Source organism: Oncorhynchus tshawytscha, linkage group LG09 (genome assembly GCF_018296145.1).
Source record: "Oncorhynchus tshawytscha isolate Ot180627B linkage group LG09, Otsh_v2.0, whole genome shotgun sequence".
Taxonomy (NCBI): Eukaryota; Metazoa; Chordata; class Actinopteri; order Salmoniformes; family Salmonidae; genus Oncorhynchus; species Oncorhynchus tshawytscha.
The window spans coordinates 64,442,752-64,463,165 of NC_056437.1; the positions used below are offsets into that span (position 1 = coordinate 64,442,752).

Here is a 20,414-nt window from a genome sequence, read left to right on the forward strand (position 1 = left end):
CTTTTGGTCATGTAGTGTATGTATTGCGTTCTTTCTTTCCGTAAATCCCCAGCTGTCTTCCTCTGTTTTAATCTTCCTCATAAACATCCTCTATCTAATCTATTTTTATAAACACAATACTCAACAGGTTGGAATTCTCCCCGGGGGGTGTCAAACATCAGCCCCAGCAAACAGGAAGGAGTGGAACCCACTGTTTCAGGACCTCATCACCCCCCCCCCCCCCACCCCCACTTTCCATACTTCGCCCCCATTCATATCCTCTCTCAGACCCTCTATTGATTATTTCTTACATTCCATCCCCCTCTCTCCTTCATCTCGTCTGGCCCTCTACAGTGGTGACACAAAAAGATACACATCTCTCTGCTTTGAATGAAAAATATGTGGTGAATACTGTTACCGTCTGTGTTGTGGGTTCTGCTGAACTCATGTGGGTATGTGTATGACACAGGGTCAGTTCTCTTGCCGGTTTGCCGTCACCTCTGTACGCTGATGACATCATCGTTTGGCATCAATTTGGACATACTCTATGAAGACGTTTGTACTCTTGAACTTATCATCCCCGGATCAGAGGCGGAGTATGGGTTCGATGCAGTGTGGGACAGCTCCTTTTCAGGATGGGGTATATAGAGCAATATACAGGACAAGCTGTTTACATGTCCACCTTCTAAACAAGTGCTCTGCAGAGTGAGAGGAAACTAAAAAAGTGTATGTGTGTGTGTGTGTGTTTACTAGAATGGAGTGGATGAGAAAATGAACCCAGAGAAAAAGGGTGGGGTGGGGCTGCTGACTATAAGTGCATCCTATTGATCTATACAGTATGTCCATCCATGCGCAGGCCCAGCCTAGTCTCAGGGGATGTTGCAAGAGAAAAACAGACCGAGACAGAGCTCTGCTAAAGAAGCATCTTCAACTATTCTGAGGAACTGTTCTCCCCATCTTGTGCTTTCTCTGCTTACTCAGGAAAAAGGTTGTTTATATCTATTTATTTATTTGATTCATCAGAGTTATCCAGAGAGCTGCAAAGGTTTCAGGTTGAGTGTCCACCGAGAAGCCAACGGTTATGAGTCAAGCATTTGACTGCTCAAGTGGTCACACACTCTGTGGAATGAAACGGACATCCGGTGTAGCCCATCTTTACCAGAGGTCGTGGTGAGCAAACGCATTTTCAGGTTAGTTATGTGTTATCATCGTCTGCTCTTGGTGAGCGGAGCAGGGCTCCTTCTAACAATCTCCATCGGGCTGTGTGCCCCAACGGCTGACCAGTACTCTCGTGGAGTGGTAAGTAGGAAACCCTACACGCTTCTTCCAGTCCGGTAATGACAACGAATTTAATAACCTTCATTATTCGCATTTATGACATTCCCTCAGATTCATATGACATGTGAGATGTACACATTAGATATTAAATACGTTTTCATACAATAGGCATTGTTCAAATAGCCAGATTGGCATACTATGTTCAATGCTAGTATTGGGACTCTACTAATGATTTACACTAGATCCATACTGCCATTTGCATTGAATTATTTGACTGTGGTGTTGCCCATAAATGTTATGTTTCAGTTATGTGTTTTAAACATAAAGAAAAGCTCATGGTAGTTATGGGTTTTAAACAAAAGAAAAGCTCATTGGACTCAAATGTGGGCAGGCTAATGTTTAACAATAAATTGCATATAGTGGTGCATGTTTACAATATTCCTTGGAACTGAGGCCAATGTATATGCATACTGGAGATAGTTTCACAGTGTGTGTGTGTGTGTACAAAGTGTGTGTATGGTATCATTCTTGAGCTGTCTTTTTCCACAAACATTTGTGTTTCTTCCACATATGCAAACACACTTAATCACTACTTATTCTGTAATATATCAAGGAATTAGGAATCACTCTGTGCATGTATGTGTGTCTCTCTCTCTGTGGAGGACTGGCTGAGTCGGTATGGGTACCTGCCCCCTCCGGACCCCCGCACAGAGAGGCTCCAGACCAGGGAGGGCATCCAGAAAGCTCTCCGCCAGATGCAGAGGTTTGCTGGGCTAGAGGAGACAGGAACACTGGGTAAACTCTTTAGCATACTTTTGCAACGCTGAGTCTATGTTTAATTGGACAAAAAAAACATGTTTTAATTGCTAAATGGACAAAATACCTAAATGTTATTAAACAAAATGGTTGAGAGAATGTCTAGAGTGTGCAAAGCTGTCATCAAGGCAAAGGGTGGCTATTTGAAGAATCTCATCTCGACACTTCTTTGGTTACTACATGATTCCATATGTGTTCTTTCATAGTTGATGTCTTCACTATTATTCTACAATGTAGAAAATAGTAAAAATAAAGAAAAACCCTTGAATGAGTAGATGTTCTAAAACTTTTGATCAGTAGTGTGTGTAAATATATATATATGTGTGTATATATATATATATATATATATATATATATATGTATGTGTGTATATATGTATATATAGAGTGAGCCTGGATAACTTCATCTTTGTTTCTCCACCCTAACTGTTATTGTACACACCGATGAAAGAATAGAATAGAATTATAAAAATATGAATGTCCTCTATCTCTCCCCCTCTCTCTGGCCCCCCTCCCTCTCCTCCCTCAGACCATGCTACTCTTTCTTTGATGAAGACCCCTCGCTGTTCCCTGCCTGACATTGTCGGAACGGAAGACCTGAGGAAGAGAAGGAGGAAGAGGAAAAAGAGATATGCTTTGACTGGGCTGAGCTGGAAAAAGAATGATATCACCTGGAGGTATGATGTCGCTGAAAAATACTAGTTATAAACTGGTTGGTTTGAGCTCTGAATGCCGTGGTATAGCAGACCGTATACCACAGGTATGACAATAAATTACTGTTTACTGTTCTAATTACGTTGGTAACCGGTTTATAATAGCAATAAGGCATCTCGGGGGTTTGTGGTATATGGCCAATATACCAAGGCTAATGGCTGCATCCAGGCACTCTTTGTTGCGCCGTGCATATTAACAGCCCTTAGCCGTGGTATATTGGCAATATACTACACCTCCTCTGGTTTTATTGCTCAATTATACACCATGTTCGTTGACAATGTATAGAACACTAGTTACCAGATTTCAAAACAACTCAGTTACCAGCTGTTTACGTGGCACATACTAGGCCATAATAATCTTCACTCGATTTAACATTTAAAAAACAGAGACGTGCTAGTTAAAAAGCTAAGATTTAAAGTGGGCTTCTTTTTTTTTTAGAAATGGGTCTTGCCTGTCCCTAAATAGCAAGAAGCCAATTGTACAGTACATTCAATTTTCCTGCCAGTTCTTGACTATTGTGACACCATTTATCAGAATGCAGCAGCCATTACTCATAAACCATCTACCATAGTGCCCTTCATTTTATCACAGGTGACTGATTTAATCCACATCACTGTATCCTGTATCAAAAGGTTGGCTGGTCCTCATTATTAAAATCCCGTAGATCACTTCATTGCTCCCTTTTTGTTTCCAAAGCTCTACTACTAAGCTTCCGATTTAACTAACTTGTTAAAGTATAAAATCATGAGATACCAAACCTCAGGTCCTCACCGAACTAGGATAATCCGCTTTTAGTTTAGTTTTAGTTTAGCAAATCCAATCCAACACAACACAACACATCACTAAGTACCCCTCTTCATATTTTCAAGAATGGTGGTGGCTGCATCATGTCATGGGTATGCTTATTATCGGCAAGGAATAGGGAGTTTTTATAGGATAAAAATAAATGAAATAGAACTAAGCACAGGCAAAATCCTAGAGGAAAACCTGGTTCAGTCTGCTTTCCAATAGACACTGGGAGACATTCACCTTTCAGCAGGACAATAACATGCTTACCAAGACGATATTAAATGTTCCTGAGTGGCTTAGTTACAGCTTTGACTTAAATTGACTTGAAAGTCTACAGCAAGACTTGAAAATGGCTGTCTAGCTATGATCAACAACCAACTTGACAGAGCTAGAAGCAACTATTTGTCCAATGTCGTTGTAATCTACTGGGAATCCAAAATCTTTATCAACTTGCTCTTTCATAGTGTAATGTTTTACACATTCAAAAGTCTCTCAGGCTATCACACAATGTTATGCAAATTAGTTGCTGTATGTGAGGATGCTGGAGCATGCTGAGGGAGAGTCTTTGGTGAGGCGATTGTGCAGCGGGTCAGTGCTGGGGTGCACTGTCTGTGTTCATCCAAATAAATTACAACTTGGTTATTTATGGGAAATCAGTGTCCTAGGACTGTTTACGCTAGTCAAACTACGTATGATTTTCATTGGCTTTACAGGCTCATTACAAATTGGTGGCAATGGTGGGATCTGCACGTCAACTAGCTAACAACTTACGAGCTTGGCTAATTTTAGCTGGTTAGCTGCATTGGAAAATGGAGGGAAAAGTTGAACAACCCGGGAACAGCAATCAACAACCACTGGCCGACCGACAGCCGGTGGTGGATCAGCCGGATGCCATGGACAGTCGGATTGACCAGCCAGTGTTCATGTCAGAATCTTTCGAGGGGAAAGAAGATGAATGGACTGTTTGGATTGAACAATTTGAGTTAGCAGCGCAAGTGAATGGATGGTGAGCGGTAGATCGTTTAAACTTTCTCATGCTGTTGCTGAGGGGAAATGAGCAGAGATTTTGTAGTACTTTACCTCAGGATACCAAGAATGATTAGAACAGTGTGAAAGTGGCTTTGCAGAGGCATTTTGAGCCACCGGCACATGCTGACTGGAATCATGCATTTTTTCAGGACAGAAAAGGTAAAGTCGTTGAGTGCATTCATGACTTTGGGCATGATTTAAGCAGGCTAGCTTCAAAGGCTTATCCAGATTATAGCACGAGCACACGTAATTCGCTGGCACGAGACCGTTTTATTACACACATTGGGTGCAGTGATCTGCGTATGCACCTGCGCAAGGCAGTACCAGAAACGTTCGAAGAGGCCATTAGCATGGCTACAGAGCTTGATCAGATAAAGCAGCTAGAAATGCTGGAAAGTGAAGACACTGCACAATAAAAAAGTGAACATGTGTGGGACAAGCAAGGTAACTCTGCCTCAAGTTGGAGAGAATGTCAGAGTTCCAAAAGAGATGTTTGAGTCATTGCGTGAGAGCGTTGCACAGTTGCGGACTAAGGTGCAGTATTTGGCAGCCACATCAGAGGCGGACATACCAAAGCAGCAGAGTGTTTCCAGGGTCTTCTACAGTAGCAACGGCAAACGCCACGGGAGGATACAGACCGGACCAGGGAGAGGGAGATCTAGCATCCCCGGGAGCGACAGAGGATGACCTACGTCGACCAATAGCAGGGCCTGCTGGAAATGTCATTGCACATGTAAAAACTGTCCTTTCCTTTTCCATGTCAGCACAGCATCGGATTCAACTACATGCACAGCTGACCAGTCCACAGCGAGAATTACATCAAGTGTGGTGGAGAGTGGGGTTTACCTGGAGTGCAAATTTGCCGACTCAGAGTATGAGTTCGTGGTGGACTCGGGGTCCAGGTTTCCATGGAACATGAACAGGTATGGAGAAATGCTACTGGAGATAAGTGGTACATTGCAACCATACCAAAGCATGGTTAAACCTCTCTGGGATATGTGGGACGCTAACGTCAAAAGCCAGAGAAAATGCAGAGCGCCAAATTCAAATAAATTCATATAAAAATAACATTTTCATGAAATCACACATGTAAGATACCAAATTAAAACTACACGTGTTGTGAATCCAGCCAACATGTCAGATTTCAAAAAGGCTTTTCGGCGAAAGCAAACGATGCTATTATCTGAGCATAGCACCATAGTAAACAAAAGAGAGAACATTTCAACCCTGCAGGCGCGACACAAACTGCAGAAATAAAAATATAAATCATGCCTTACCTTTGACGAGCTTCTTCTGTTGGCACTCCAATATGTCCCATAAACATCACAAATGGTCCTTTTGTTCGATTAATTCCGTCCATATATATCCACAATGTCCATTTATTTGGCGCGTTTGATCCAGAAAAACACCGGTTCCAACTTGCGCAAATCTCAAAAGTTACCTGTAAACTTTGCCAAAACATTTCAAACTACTTTTGTAATACAACTTTAGTTATTTTTTAAAGTAAATAATCGATAAAATTGAAGACGGGATGATCTGTGTTCAATACAGGAAGACAACAAACTCAAGCATGCTTTCTGGTCTTGTGCCTCTATCAAACATGATGTGACACTTGTTCAAGATAGCCGTACTTCTTCATTACACAAAGGAATCACCTCAACCAATTTCTAAAGAAGGGTGACATCCAGTGGAAGCGGTAGGAACTGCAAGCAAGTCCCTTAGAAATCTGGAATCCCAATGAAAACTCATTGAAAAGAGGGTGACCTCAAAAAAAAAATCTGAATGGTTTGTCCTCGAGGGTTTCGCCTGCTACATAAGTTCTGTTATACTCACAGACATGATTCAAACAGTTTAGAAACTAGAGTGTTTTTTATCCAAATCTTCTAATAATATGATATCTTATCTTCTGTGGATAAGTAACAGGCAGTTGAAATTGAGCATGCTTTTCATCCAAAATTCCAAATGATGCCCCCTATCCTAGAGAGGTTTTTAAAGTTGCAATGGACAGTTTCTCTCAGTCTTGGAGACCTGGTCCACAGTCATGAACATTGAATCTGACCTGGGATTTTGTCATTGCTAGCAACGCAGACCAGTGTGTACTGATAGCGACAGACTTTCTGGTAAAATATGGGGCTGTACTTGACGTGAAAAAGAAAACACGTGTTTTGGGGAAGCAGATTCCCTTGATTTTCAGGGGAGTGGCAGGGGGAGTGCGTTAAGTGGTGTTGATGAACGGCAAGATTATCCCATCCAGAAGTGAAATGTTTATAACTGGTAAAGTTGAGGGTACAGTAAAAAAATGACAAAACTGAGGGTCTTCTTGAGCCCTGCGTTAGTCACTGATACAAGTAACCTGTTGGTAGTGTCATGGAAATTCTACACTTAAATTAATAATTATTTATTATCAGCGCGCTGGAGATGTTCCAACCAACTCAATGCACCAAGTACACATGTCGATCAGGATCTCTCCTGGGGCAGTCTCGTTAGTTATCTTATATAGATTGCAGCCAACTAACTTCGATGCAGCTGAGAGCAGTAAAGGAAATGGTGGGGAGGTATGTGGGAATGTTTAGCACTGGTGATTTTGACTTGGGCTGCACTAAACTTGTCCAGCATAGGATTGACACAGGGGACACCAGGCCTATCAAACGAGCATTGAGGCGGGTGCTTGTTCATCTGCAAGCAGAATTTGACGAGCATTTGCAGGATATGTTAGAAAGGGGAATAGTTTACCCATCCAGCAGTCCATAGGCAGCACCAGTGGTGTTAGTAAGAAAGAAGGACGGCTCAATCAGGTTCTGTGCGGATTACAGAAGGTTAAATGAGAACACTAAAAGATGCTTATCTATTTCCTATGATCGATGAGACCTTGGACTTGCTTTCCGGTGCTCAGTGGTTTTCCACTTTAGACTTTGCCAGTGGTTACTGGCAAGTCGAGATGCACCCCGAGGATCGTTGCAAAACTGCTTTTATGACAATGAGAGGACTTTTCGAGTTCCAGATAATGGGGTTTGGGTTGACAAATGCTCCAAGCAGCTTCCAGGGTCTCATGGACCTGGTTTTGGCTGATTTACAGTGGACAACATGTTTGGTGTACTTAGACGACATCATAGTGTTTGGTCGTACATTCCAAGAGCATGTGAAGTGTTTAGACAAGGTTTGGATCATGCAGGACTTAAGATGAAGCCATCTAAGTGCCATTTGTTCAGGTCACAGGTGAGCTACCTGGGACACATCATCTCGGCTGATAGTGTCGACTGACCCCATGAAAACGGAGACAGAAGCTTTTTACGCCTGGTGTCATACTACAGGAGGTTCATGCCAGATTTTGCAGCTATGGCGGAGCCTTTGTACAGTTTGACAGATAAGGGGGAAATGTTTGAGTGTAATGCAGCGTATGAAGTTGCCTTTAACAAATTAAATTCCAAGTTTACCACATCCCCCATACTTGCTTTCCCTGACCCAAATCTAGATTTCATAATGGATACTGACGCATGTGACACAGGCATAGGGGCAGTCCTCTCCTAGAAACACGAGGGTAGAGAGAGAGTAGTAGCACATGCCAGTCGGTCACTGTCAAAACAGGAGAGGAAGTATTCACCTACCAAGAAGGAGCTTCTTGCTGTGGTAGTGTTTCTTAAACATTTCAGACAGTTTTTGCTGGGGAGGAAATTTATAATGAGAACTGATCACAGCTCACTGAGGTGGCTGAGTAACTTCAAACAACCTGAGGGACAGTTGGCTAGATGGTTGGAGAAACTGGATCAGTTTGACAATGATATTGTCCACAGGCCAGAGAGACTGCACAGTAATGCAGATGGTGTGTCACACAACACACACAGACAGAGAGTGTAGACACAGCTGACTCACAGGAGGCCACTGCCTCCTGTAGGCTATGTGAGTCATACATAGCCTACAAGCCACTGATGCAGACCTTTGGAACATCTACATTTTAAAAGTCTAATTAATCCATGTAATATAGCCTACACCTTCACAATAAATACCATTATTTCAGAAGAAAAGAATAGCATACTTTGAGTGGTCCTGATGTGGTTATGCCACACACCTGTGGGCTACACTAGTTAATTTAGCAAACAAGATTTGCTTAGAATTCATGTGGCATTATTTTATAGTATGAAGAAAACAATTGAACAAATATTTTCTCCAAACGATTTGAGAGAGTGCGCACATACGGCTATTCTGTGTTGAGTGGTTAACAAAGAAATAGGTTGTCACATGAGATGATGCTGGAGAGACGAAGCAGGTACGGGGAGTAAAACATTTAATAAAGACGGACATGGAACGAGACAGGAACAGCGTCAGCAAACTAATAAGAAAGACCAAAAACAATACATTGCAGCAGCAGGTAACAGAGCTGGGGAACTGACAAATATAGGGGAGGAAATTAACAGGTGATAAGTGAGTCCAATAACGCTGATGCACGTGACGAGGGAAGGCAGGTGTGCGTAATGCAGGGCAACCTGGCACCCTCAAGCGCCAGGGGGAGGGAAGAGCGGGAGCAGACATGACAGTACCCCCCCCTCCCCTCCCCCTCTTGGGGCGCCACCCGGCGTCCCACCTGGGCAAACCGGCCGAGACATGGGTGCTGGGCAAGCCGGTTGGGGCGTGGAAGCCCGACGAACCGGCAGGAGCGTGAGAGCCTGGCGAGCCGGCTGAGGCATGGGAGCCTGACAATCCGGCTGCAGAGAGAGAGAGAGAGCCCGATGATCCGGTGGAGAGTGACGTGGGATGGGAAGCCACCGAGCCAACCGAGGCAAGGAAACATCTCGAGCCAGCCAGGGAGTGGAAGCCCGACAGGCTGGCTTAGGCAACCCCGGTTCCATCGGCAGTGGAATCCACCCCGACGTCACCAAAAAACTCCTGACCCAGATGCCACCGATGCCACCATACCAACCGGAACACCAGTACTCCCCGATGCTTCGTATGTATGCTACTGCATTCTGTCACATGAGATGACGTTGGAGAGACGAAGCAGGTATGGGGAGTAAAACGGACATGGAACGAGACAGGAACAGCGTCAGCAAACTAATACTAAAAGACAAACTATACAGTGCAGCAGCGGGGAACAGAGCTGGGGAACTGACAAATATAGGGGAGGAAATTAACAGGTGATAAGTGAGTCCAATAACGCTGATGCACGTGACGAGGGAAGGCAGGTGTGCGTGATGGATGGTAGGAGTGCGTGATGCAGGACAACCTGGTGCCCTCAAGCACCAGGGGGAGGGAAGAGTGGGAGCAGACGTGACATAGGAACTCCTAATATGCTTAATTTAGAGTTATTAATGTAACTTTAGTTGTTCTACAAACATTGGGCTTTGTTTTGATTTTTAATTAAGACTTGAAAAAAGTCGCTTGAAAGGCATGAGCTCTGCTTTGTTTTTTTTGCGCAGGCTGTAAACACTCCAATAGTCTCTCATTCACAATTTGACAAGCACTTGATAATGCCTCAAATTTCACGGCAGCATCGCCTTTGTTGTCGTAATGCACCCTATAAAAAATCCATGCCTTTTGCGGCCTGGAGTGATGCATTGTGCCCTTCTCCCTGAGTGCTGCGCAATCCAAAGTGCCTCTCACTCACATGGCTCTCCGACATGTGATCAGGTCTTTCTCACAGGCTACAAGTGAAGACAGACACACCGGGGACACAACTGTGCAAGTCCTTATTGAAGATACTGGAAGAACTGTCTATCATTTACTTATCGTCAACCAACAAGAGGAGTAGGTCTAACATACAGCAAAAGCACTAGCCTACTGTCCCCCATAGTACAAAAGTTGACCCTATTGTGCGATAAATAAATATTCCAAACATAGTCTGGGACAGTTGTGGGGTTCAATAGATCCCAAATTAATATAGCCACTAGCATTTTTTTTTGTGGCTGACGCAATAGAACAGAATGTTTAGCTTAAAATGTTGATAAACTATGAGTCTATTTCTTCACATTATACGCGCAGCAATGCACACATGGCAGTAGGCTATAAGTGTGAATGTTCCATTCGCGAGAAAACACTGTGACCTCAAATGAGATTATGCACGTAATGCTTTCAATATAAAGTTGTATTTTTATGGTGAAAATGATCTTTCCCAAACTTGAAACTCATGCCCTGCTTATGTAAGTCAGTTAGGCTTTAAACCCCTTGTAAAGCGTATTAATGTGGTTCATTTTAAGAAGTTATTTGGCCACATATAGGCCTATGGGCTAGGCTACATGAGGTGTGCGAATATGAATCGAAAAAGTTTAGGGGAAAAAAGCAGTTTCTTATGCTGGGCATCATTAAAGTGATAATATATCATTCCTATAACACAGGGCGAGACCCAGATGCAGATACAGGAGGCAGATGGTCAGAGTCTCTGATATTTATTAGAATACAAGGGGCAGGCAGGTCGAGGACAGGCAGAAGTTCATTAACCAGGTCAGAGTCCAAAAGGTACATGGTGGCAGGCAGGCTCGAGGTCATGGCAGGCTGAAGGGTCAGGCAGGCGGGCTCGGTGTCAGGGCAGGCAGAACAGGTTGGAACCGGGAGTGCTAAAAAACAGAGAAAAACACGCTGGTAGGCTTGACAAAACAAGACAAACTGGCAACAGACAAACAGAGAACACAGGTATAAATACACTGAGGATAATGGGGAAGATGGGCAACAACTGGAGGGGGTGGAGATGAGCACAAAGACAGGTGAAACGGATCAGGGTGGAGAGGAAACAAGCACAAAGACAGGTGAAATAGATCAGGGTGTGACATCACAAGTGATAGGCTAATCTTGTCACCCAACAGACTATTCTTGATTTAATCTTTACATATACTAAATAATATATGTGTGAAATTTGTTTTGATTTAGAATGGACCATTATCATGCACCTGTCTCGAAACAGGGTTGACGGGAAAAATATGCATCACAAAATAAGTGTTCTTTAGATCACCTCTGACCACTCCCCACGGTCTATGTTCGAAATATTGTTCCAGTATTCGCTTTAGAACGTATTAGAGTTTCGGCGGTAAAAGTCTGTTGAAACAAAGGCACATTCCTTTCATGAATTTGGAGAGTGAGACCTGAATCTTCTACCTTGATTTACAACAGGGTGTGAGTTTTTAACCACCATCAGTTTCCTCCTCCCCCTTCTGCGGGTGAGAGGGCATGTGGTTGCAGTCATTCATTGCAAACCTGATCTGACCTATTTGGATCTGAACAGGACAGTCATGACAAGATAAACAATGTGCTTAATATTAGGAAAGTTGAGAAAAAAATATAGTAGGCCTTGTCTATAAAAAGCTGATGGGATCCTCCTTTTTTTAGTGGGGCTATCACTCTGTTTTCTCGCAATTGCATAGCCTATAGAAATATTGCACAACGTGAGCTCATGGGCTCTCATTAAGTGTTTGACAATCAATGCAAATGTATTCAAAAATCTAATCAGTGATTAGAGGGATAATAGATTGCTGAGTACCAAGCAGTTAGCAAGTTTGATCAGCTACTAATCACTATCAGCAGCAACAGAGCTTTGAGAAGCCTAATTACCGTGACTAAACAGTCACATGGAATTTGACTACCTTCGTGACTCGTGACCGCCGGTGTGGCGGTAATACGGTCACCGCAACAGCCCTAGTTGCACCATATGAGCTCGTACATAGATACTTACCTTCCGTCTAGCCACTCTACCATAAAGGCTTGATTGGTGGAGTGCTGCAGAGATGGTTGTTCTTCTGGAAGGTTCTCCCATCTCCACAGAGGAATGCTGGAGCTCTGTCAGAGTGACCATTGGGTTCTTGGTCACCTCCCAGATCAAGGACCTTCTCCCCCAATTGCTCAGTTTGGCCCGGGCGGCCAGCTCTAGGAAGAGTCTTGGTGGTTCCAAATGTATTCCATTTAAGAATGATGGAGGGCACTGTGTTCTTGGGGACCTTCAATGCTGCAAAAAAATGTTGGTACCCTTCCCCAGATCACAATCCTGTCTCAGAGCTCTATGGACAATTCCTTCGACCTCATGGCTTGGTTTTTGTTCTGACACCCTCTGTCAACTTGCGACCTTATATAGACAGGTGTTTTCCTTTCCAAATCATGTCCAATTCATTTAATTTACCACAGGTGAAGGATGATCAATGGAAACAGAATGCATCTGAGCTCAATTTCAAGTCTCATAGCAAAGGGTCTGAAAACGTATTTAAATAAGGTATTTCGTTTTTTTAAAACGTTTTTATAAATTTGCCAACATTTATTAACCTGTTTTTGCTTTGTCATTACGGGCTATTGTGTGTAGATTGATGAGGAAAAGTTTTTATTTTATCCATTGTAGAATAAGGCTGTAAAGTAACAAAATGTGGAAAAAGTGAGGGGTTCTGAATACTTTCTGAATGCACAATAGGTTACCTTTCGGGATAAGCTCCATCCCTTCTATCTTTCAGAGCTATCCCCGGGGCACCTGCGCATACAAACGTGTAGGAGCTGAGGGCCTTTCTGGGTCTTGTTAACTACTATTGGCGTTTTGTGCCACAGCAGAGCACAGTTCTAGCGCCACTGTACAGGTTGCTGAAAGACCAAGTGACTTGGCGTTGAAAACAACCGGAACAGGATACCTTCAACAAATGAAAAGAGCTGTTAATGAGTGATCAGGTCTTAGTCCACTGTGACTCAAAACTACCCACTGGGCACACACTGGTTGAATCAACGTTGTTTCCATGTCATTTCAATTAAATTACATTGAGTCAACATGGAATAGACATTGAATTGACATCTGTGCCTCGTGAGTACCTCTTTCTTTGGCTTGTGACGCATTGTATTTAAGCTATCATCCAGCACATTATGCCAAATAGAGATGCCCCAGCTGAGAAGAAATGCTTACAGATTGAAAAGGAAGCCTTGGGACTAATCTATGGACTAAAAAAGTTCCATCAGTATCTGTGGGGGAGACAATTTAACTTATTGACTGATCACAAACCCTTACTTACCATGTTTGGGGAGCACAAGAGCCTCCCTACGATTGCATCCAGCGGTAGGCCAACATTTTGTCAGCGTATGACTACTACCTGAGACCAGTAATGCCGGAACTGTGTCAGCTCACATTCACACACTGCTAACAGAGCACTTTGAGGAAGCACTGCTGAATGCTACACAAATAGCCAGGGCAACACACATGGAGAGTGAGCTCTCAAAAGTCTACAAATATATCATGGAGAGTTGGCTTGAACAGGTTGAAGTAAATTTGAAATTCTACACACGGAGGAACGAGGGTGTTTCTAATGGGGCAATACACACAGGACACCAGGACATTGTAAAAACGAAACCACTTGCTCACAAATACTTTATGTCTGGTGGCCAGAACGATATAGAGAAGTGGACCTGGTCTGCAAGGAGTGTGAAATATGACATGACAGGTTTTGTTGCATCCATGGGAGTTCCATGGTGAGTGTTAAATGTTTACACAGACTTTGCAAGCCCATGTTTATGATAGTGGTTGACGCACACTCTAAACGGTTAGAAGTGTTCAGAATGTCACAAATCACTTCACATGCTACCATAACCAGACTGAGAAGTTGTTCTCATCATTCAGGTTACCTGAGAAAATCGTAACGGACAATGCGAAGACTTTAATGTCAAACGAATTCCAGACGTTTGTGAGGTAGAACGGAATCCTGCCCTCCACCAGCACGCATGGACACCCAGCTTCAAAAGGGCTGGCAGAGAGGTATGTTCAGACATTCAAAAATGGTTTTAATAAAGCCTGCCAGTACCACTCTGGACATAAAGGACAAGATCTCCTTGTTCTGACTGCAGTACCGCACCACAACGGACTGCAGAACAGGACAAACGCCTGCTGACCTCTTCTTGAGCAGACATGTTCGCAATGCTGTGCTTCGCAGGAAGCAGTACAAGTAAAAGTAAAACCAAATGAAAATATTGTCACATACATTGGATAGGTGCAGTGAAATGTGATGTTTTACAGGGTCAGCCATAGTAATACGACGCCCCGGGAGCAAATTAGGGTTAAGTGTCTTGCTCAAGGGCACATCGACAGATTTTTAACCTTGTCGGCTTGAGTAGCCAAACCAGCAACCTTTCAGTTACTGGCCCAATGCTCTAACCATGACCAACGTACAGTGGAAAGGTAATTTGGAGTGGATGATGCCGTGTACCTGCGAAATACAACGGGAGGAGGACCGAGATGGATACCTGAGTTTGTCACACAACAGACAGGTCCAGTATCTTACAAAGTGATAGGCAGAGACACTGACCGTCCACATATGACACAGGGATCAGTTGAGAGCATGAGTTATTCCTGAAACACCATCTCTGGTGGTAACTGACTCTTTGACTGACTCGTCTCACCTGTACAGTGTCAGTTAAGGACATTTGAACGCAGACACACAAAGCCTGCGTTGCTCTTTACAGGGTCATCAGACCACCCCAGCATTACAGCCCTTAAAGACTTTTACATACACGCATTCACACTGATGAGGCTGAAAAAAAGAGAAAGAATTGTTATGATGTGAAAAGATGTATGGACAAAGGTCGTAAGAAAAAGAAACGCATGATGTCAAACTGTTCATTGAAATGTTTAAAAGATACATACTATTTTAGTTGTTTACAGTACAAGCATTTCAAAAAAACTTTTATTTCATTAGGCAAGTCAGTTAAGACCAAATTCTTATTTTCAACAATGGCCTAGGAACAGTGGGTTAACTGCCTTGTTCAGGGGCAGAACAACATATTTTGTATTCAACAGCTCTGGTATTCGATCTTGCAACCTTTCGGTTACTAGTCCAACACTCTAACCACTAGGCTACCTGCCGCCCATTTAATAGGGATCATTTGTTACTGTTTGTCAGACTAAAATGAGTAGATGATGTAGTGTATTAATTAGCCTATAACAACTACATGGTTCAATTATGGTATTACATTATAGTAATATTGGTACACGCAGGTCACCGTACGTACCATAGTCAAGGTCAAAGTGCATTATGAGAATGCACATGTCAATTCATTCTGTTATTAAACTTGATGCTAAACAGCATGGCTGCATCTTGCCTCGTTAGTATACCACAGGTAGTTTACCAAAGTTACCGGAATCTTCAGTCATTTTGGTAATTAACAGAAAGTCTATGGCAATCTATCATAACTTTGGTCATTTATATTTGTATAACAAAAAAAATGTATTTATATATAGTAGAATTTCTGTATCTGTTTCAATACTGTTTCCATATATATATAGTAGATAGACCAAATATCCTAATGAAAAAAGCATCTAATCAACAATGGCATTATTTTCAATTAACTCTGCAACTCTTCCAACTGTTAATGTCTTTCACAACTGCCGTCAGCTTGATGCCAAAACATTGACAAAATACATACTGACATAGTAAAATAAATAAAAGTGTGAAAAAATGATTTAAAAAATGATTATTTCATTCAGAATCAAGATGATTGCCGGAGAACAAGGCTGATGTTTTACATATTCCTAACCAATCGTTTTTTTGTTTGTTTCTTTGCGTTGTTTGTAACTTATTTTAAAATTTATTTTGTACATAATGTTGCCGCTACCATCTCTTATGACCCAAAAAGATCTTCTGGACATCAGTAATATGATTACTTGTTTTTGTTTAACGTGTCCGATGAGCCCGACGTGAATGATATACTGCTTCCCCAGGAACAGGCCCAGTTCCCCATCATTTGCGTGAAGAGAAGGCGGAGAAAAAGGGGCCAGAGGGCGGGCTGCCTTCTGAGAATTCGTAGGCGATCGAATAAACCCCTACTTCCTTCCATTCTGCTAGCAAACGTGCAGTCTTTGGAAAATAAAATCGATGACCTATGCGGAAGATTAAACTACCGGGACATTCAAAACTGTAATATCTTATGCTTCACGGAGTCATGGCTGAATGACAACATTATCGACATACAGTTGGCTGGTTATACGCCGTATCGGCAGGACAGAACAACGTCGTCTGGTTAGACAAGGGGCATCGGACTATGTATTTTTGTAAATAACAGCTGGTGCACGATATCTAAGGAGGTCTTGAGGTTTTGCTCGCCTGAGGTAGAGTATCTCATGATAAGCTGTAGACCACACTATCTACCTTGAGTTTTCATCTGTATTTTTCATAGCTGTCTACATACCACCACAGACTGATGCTGGCACTGAATGAGCTGTACTCCGCCATAAGCAAACAGAAAAATGCTCAACCAGAGGCGGCGTTCCTAGTAGCAGGGGAGTTAATGCAGGGAAACTTAAATCAGTAATACCAAATTTCTATCAGCATGTTAAATGTGCAACTAGAGGGAAAACACTTTGGACCACCTTTACTCCACACACGGAGACGTATACAAAGCTCTCCCTCGCACACCATTTGGTAAATCTGACCATAATTCTATCCACCTGATACCTGCTTACAAGCAAACATTTTAAGAAGGAAGCACCAGTGACTCGATCAATAAAAATGTGGTCAGATGAAGCAGATGCTAAGCTACAGGACTGTTTTGCAAGCACATACTGGAAAATGTTCCGGGATTCCTTCGATGGCATTGAGGAGTGCACCACATCAGTCACTGGCTTCATCAATAAGTGCATCGATGACATCATCCCCACAATGACCATACATACATACCCCAACCAGAAGCCATGGATTACAGGCAACATCCGCACTGAACTAAAGGCTAGAGCTACTGCTTTCAAGGAGCGGGACTCTAACCCGGAAGCTTATAAGAAATCCCACTATGCCCTCTGATGACCCATCAAACAGGCAAAGCGTCAATACAGGACTAAGATCGAATCGTACTACACCTGCTCCGACGCTCATTGGATGTGACAGGGCCTGCAACCCATTACAGACTAGAAAGGGAAGCACAGCCGAGATCTACCCGGTGACACGAGCCAACCAGACGAGCTAAACTACTTATATGCTCGCTTCTAGGCAAATAACACTGAAACATGCATGAGAGCACAAGCTGTTCCAGAAGACTGTGTGATCACGCTCTCCAGAGTCGATGTAAGACCTTTAAAAAGGTCAACATTCACAAGGCCGCAGGGCCAGACGGATTACCAGGATGTGTACTGCAAGCATGAGCTGACCAACTGGCGAGTGTCTTCACTGACATTTTCAACCTCTCTCTGTCCTAGTCTGTAATACCAACATGTTTTAAGCAGACCACCATAGTCCCTGTGCCCAAGAACACTAAGGTAACCTGCCTAAATGACTACTGACCCGTAGCACTCACGTTTGTAGCCATGAAGTGCTTTGAAAGGCTGGTCATGGATCACATCAACATCATTATCCTAGAAACCCTACACCCACTCCAATTTGCATACCGCCCCAACAGATCCACAGATGATGCCATCTCTATTGCACTCCACACTGCCCTTTCCCACCTGGATGAAAAAAAGGACCCTGGGACTAAACACCTCCCTCTGCAACTGGATCCTGGACTTCCTGAGGGACCGCCCCCCAGGTGGTAAGGGTAGGTAACAACACAGGGGCCCCTCGGGTGAATTTTCAGTCCCCTCCTGTACTCCCTGTTCACTCATGACTGCACGGCCAGGCACAACTCCAACACATCATTATGGTTGCCGATGACACAACAGTGGTTGGCCTGATCACCGACAAAGACGAGACAGCCTATAGGGAGGAGATCAGAGACCTGGCTGTGTGTTGCCAGAACAACGACCTTTCCCTCAACATGATCAAGACAAAGGAGATGATTGTGGACTACAGACAAAATGGGCAGAGCACACCCCCATTCTCAACAACAGAGCTGTAGTGGAGCAGGTTGAGAGCTTCAAGTTCCTTGGTGTCCACATCACCAACAAACTAACATGGCCCAAGCACACCAAGACAGTCGAGGGCACAACAACCCCTATTCCCCCTCAAGAGACTGAAAATATGTGGCATGGGTCCTCTGATTCTCAAAGGTCCTACATCTGCACCATCGACAGCATCCTGACTGTTAGCATCACTGCCTGGTATAGCAACTGCTCGGCCTCCGACCGCAAGGCATTACCCCCCTTTACACCGCTGCTACTCTCTGTTATTTTCATCTATGCAAAGTCACTTTAATAACTCTACCTACATGTACATATTACCTCAACTAACCGGTTCCCCCGCACATTGAATCTATACCGGTACCCCCTGTGTGTAGTATTGCTATTGTTATTTTACTGCTGCTCTTTAATTACTTGTTACTTTTATTTATTGTTCTTAATCATATTTTTTTTCAACTGCATTGTTGGTTAGGGACTCGAAAGTGAGCATTTCACTGTAAAGTCTACACCTGTTGTATTCGGCGCATGTGACTAACACAATTTGATTTGATTTGAATCCCTCATATTACACACCAATGGTATTCACTAAGTTGATGGTTCATATTCTGAAGTACCCTAATGAGCCACTAGATGTCTTGTGATAGATTACATAAAACCCTTGAAAGATAATTATGGTACTTTACAGGTAAACTTAGAAAGTTTACAGTAATATACCCTCTCTTCGCAAACCAAATCTCCTCTCATGCCCTCCCTCATCCTCCCCCACTCCAGTGTGCTCAGCTATCCCTCCCCCTCCCTGTCCCCCTCCCTCCACCCCGAACTGGTGGATCTCATCCTCACCTATGCCCTCCGTGTGTGGAGCAATCCCACCCCCCTCAACTTCCAACTTCTTCGCCCCTCCCGGGACCACCCCAACCAAGAGGGGGACTTCAGGGTGTCCTTTCCCAGCTCCTACCACGAGGATGGGTACCCCTTCGATGGCAGAGGGGGCACCCTGGCTCACGCGTTCTTCCCCGGGACGGCGGACATGGCGGGGGACACCCACTTTGACAATGGGGAGAGCTGGAGTTACGGGTATGGAGGTGAGGGAGAGGCTCATAGGGCGTAACACACATAAACGGTGTGCACTTCTGTGAACAACATAATGAGATTTTAATTGCTTTATCTTTCCCTATCTATCCATCTACCTCCTTTCCTGCCAACATCTCTTACACTCTCTCGCTTTCTCTCCCCTCCCTCCATTTCTCTCTTCATCTTTAGCTCCCCCAACCTCTGTCTCACTTTTTTTTCCCTTCCTCCATTTCTGTCATTCTCCCGCTATCACCAAATAGCCTATGCCTACAGTATATGTATCATCTCTGTACTGGTACCCCTTGTAATATAGCGAAGTTATTGTTACAATTTATATTTTATTCCTTGTGTTATTATTTCCTCTTTGCATTGTTGGGAAGGGCATGTAAGTAAATATTTCACAGTCTACACCTGTTGTTTACGAAGCATGTGACAAATACAATTTGATTTGAGATCTATTGTCTCTTTTTCTCTCCTCTCAATCTCTCTCTCAGATGACATTGGCACCACTGATCTCTTCACGGTAGCAGTGCATGAGTTTGGCCACGCCCTGGGCCTCTCACACACCTCTTCCAATCCCTCCATCATGAGGCCATACTACCAGGGGACTGTGGGGGACATCCAGAGCTACACACTACCTACAGATGACAGGCTAGGAATACAGGCTATATACGGTACACACAATCACACACAGTGCACACACACATTTGAAGTCTTTGTTTGGGTCCTCAACAAAGGGAAATATTAGAAAGACCCATATGCAGAGGCACAGGAACACAATGCTCAAAAATACTGAAATGGTATTTCATAGGAAAGAGAAGAAGGTCTGCCACGCATCCCACTCCGGCCCCAACCACTCCCAACCTACCTTTCCTGCCCAGTCCTCCATCCCCAAGACTAACACCACAGTGAGTGTATAACTGGACAAATACTGCAAATACTACAACTTGTTATGGTTAAGATACTATATGACAATA

The 20,414-nt window shown here is 43.5% G+C and overlaps 1 protein-coding gene across 1 annotated transcript in view; it reads left to right on the plus strand.

The window, feature by feature from the left end:
• Positions 1-238: 238 nt before the first annotated feature.
• mmp25a (matrix metallopeptidase 25a) overlaps positions 239-20,414 on the plus strand; it is a 31,452-nt gene continuing 11,276 nt past the window's right edge. Inside the window, exons 1-6 of the mRNA XM_024422663.2 lie at positions 239-1,278; positions 1,920-2,052; positions 2,602-2,749; positions 19,138-19,448; positions 19,932-20,111; positions 20,249-20,345. Of these exons, the coding sequence (XP_024278431.1) occupies positions 1,177-1,278; positions 1,920-2,052; positions 2,602-2,749; positions 19,138-19,448; positions 19,932-20,111; positions 20,249-20,345 (971 nt within the window). The 5' untranslated portion in view covers positions 239-1,176. The remainder of the gene's footprint in view (positions 1,279-1,919; positions 2,053-2,601; positions 2,750-19,137; positions 19,449-19,931; positions 20,112-20,248; positions 20,346-20,414) is intronic.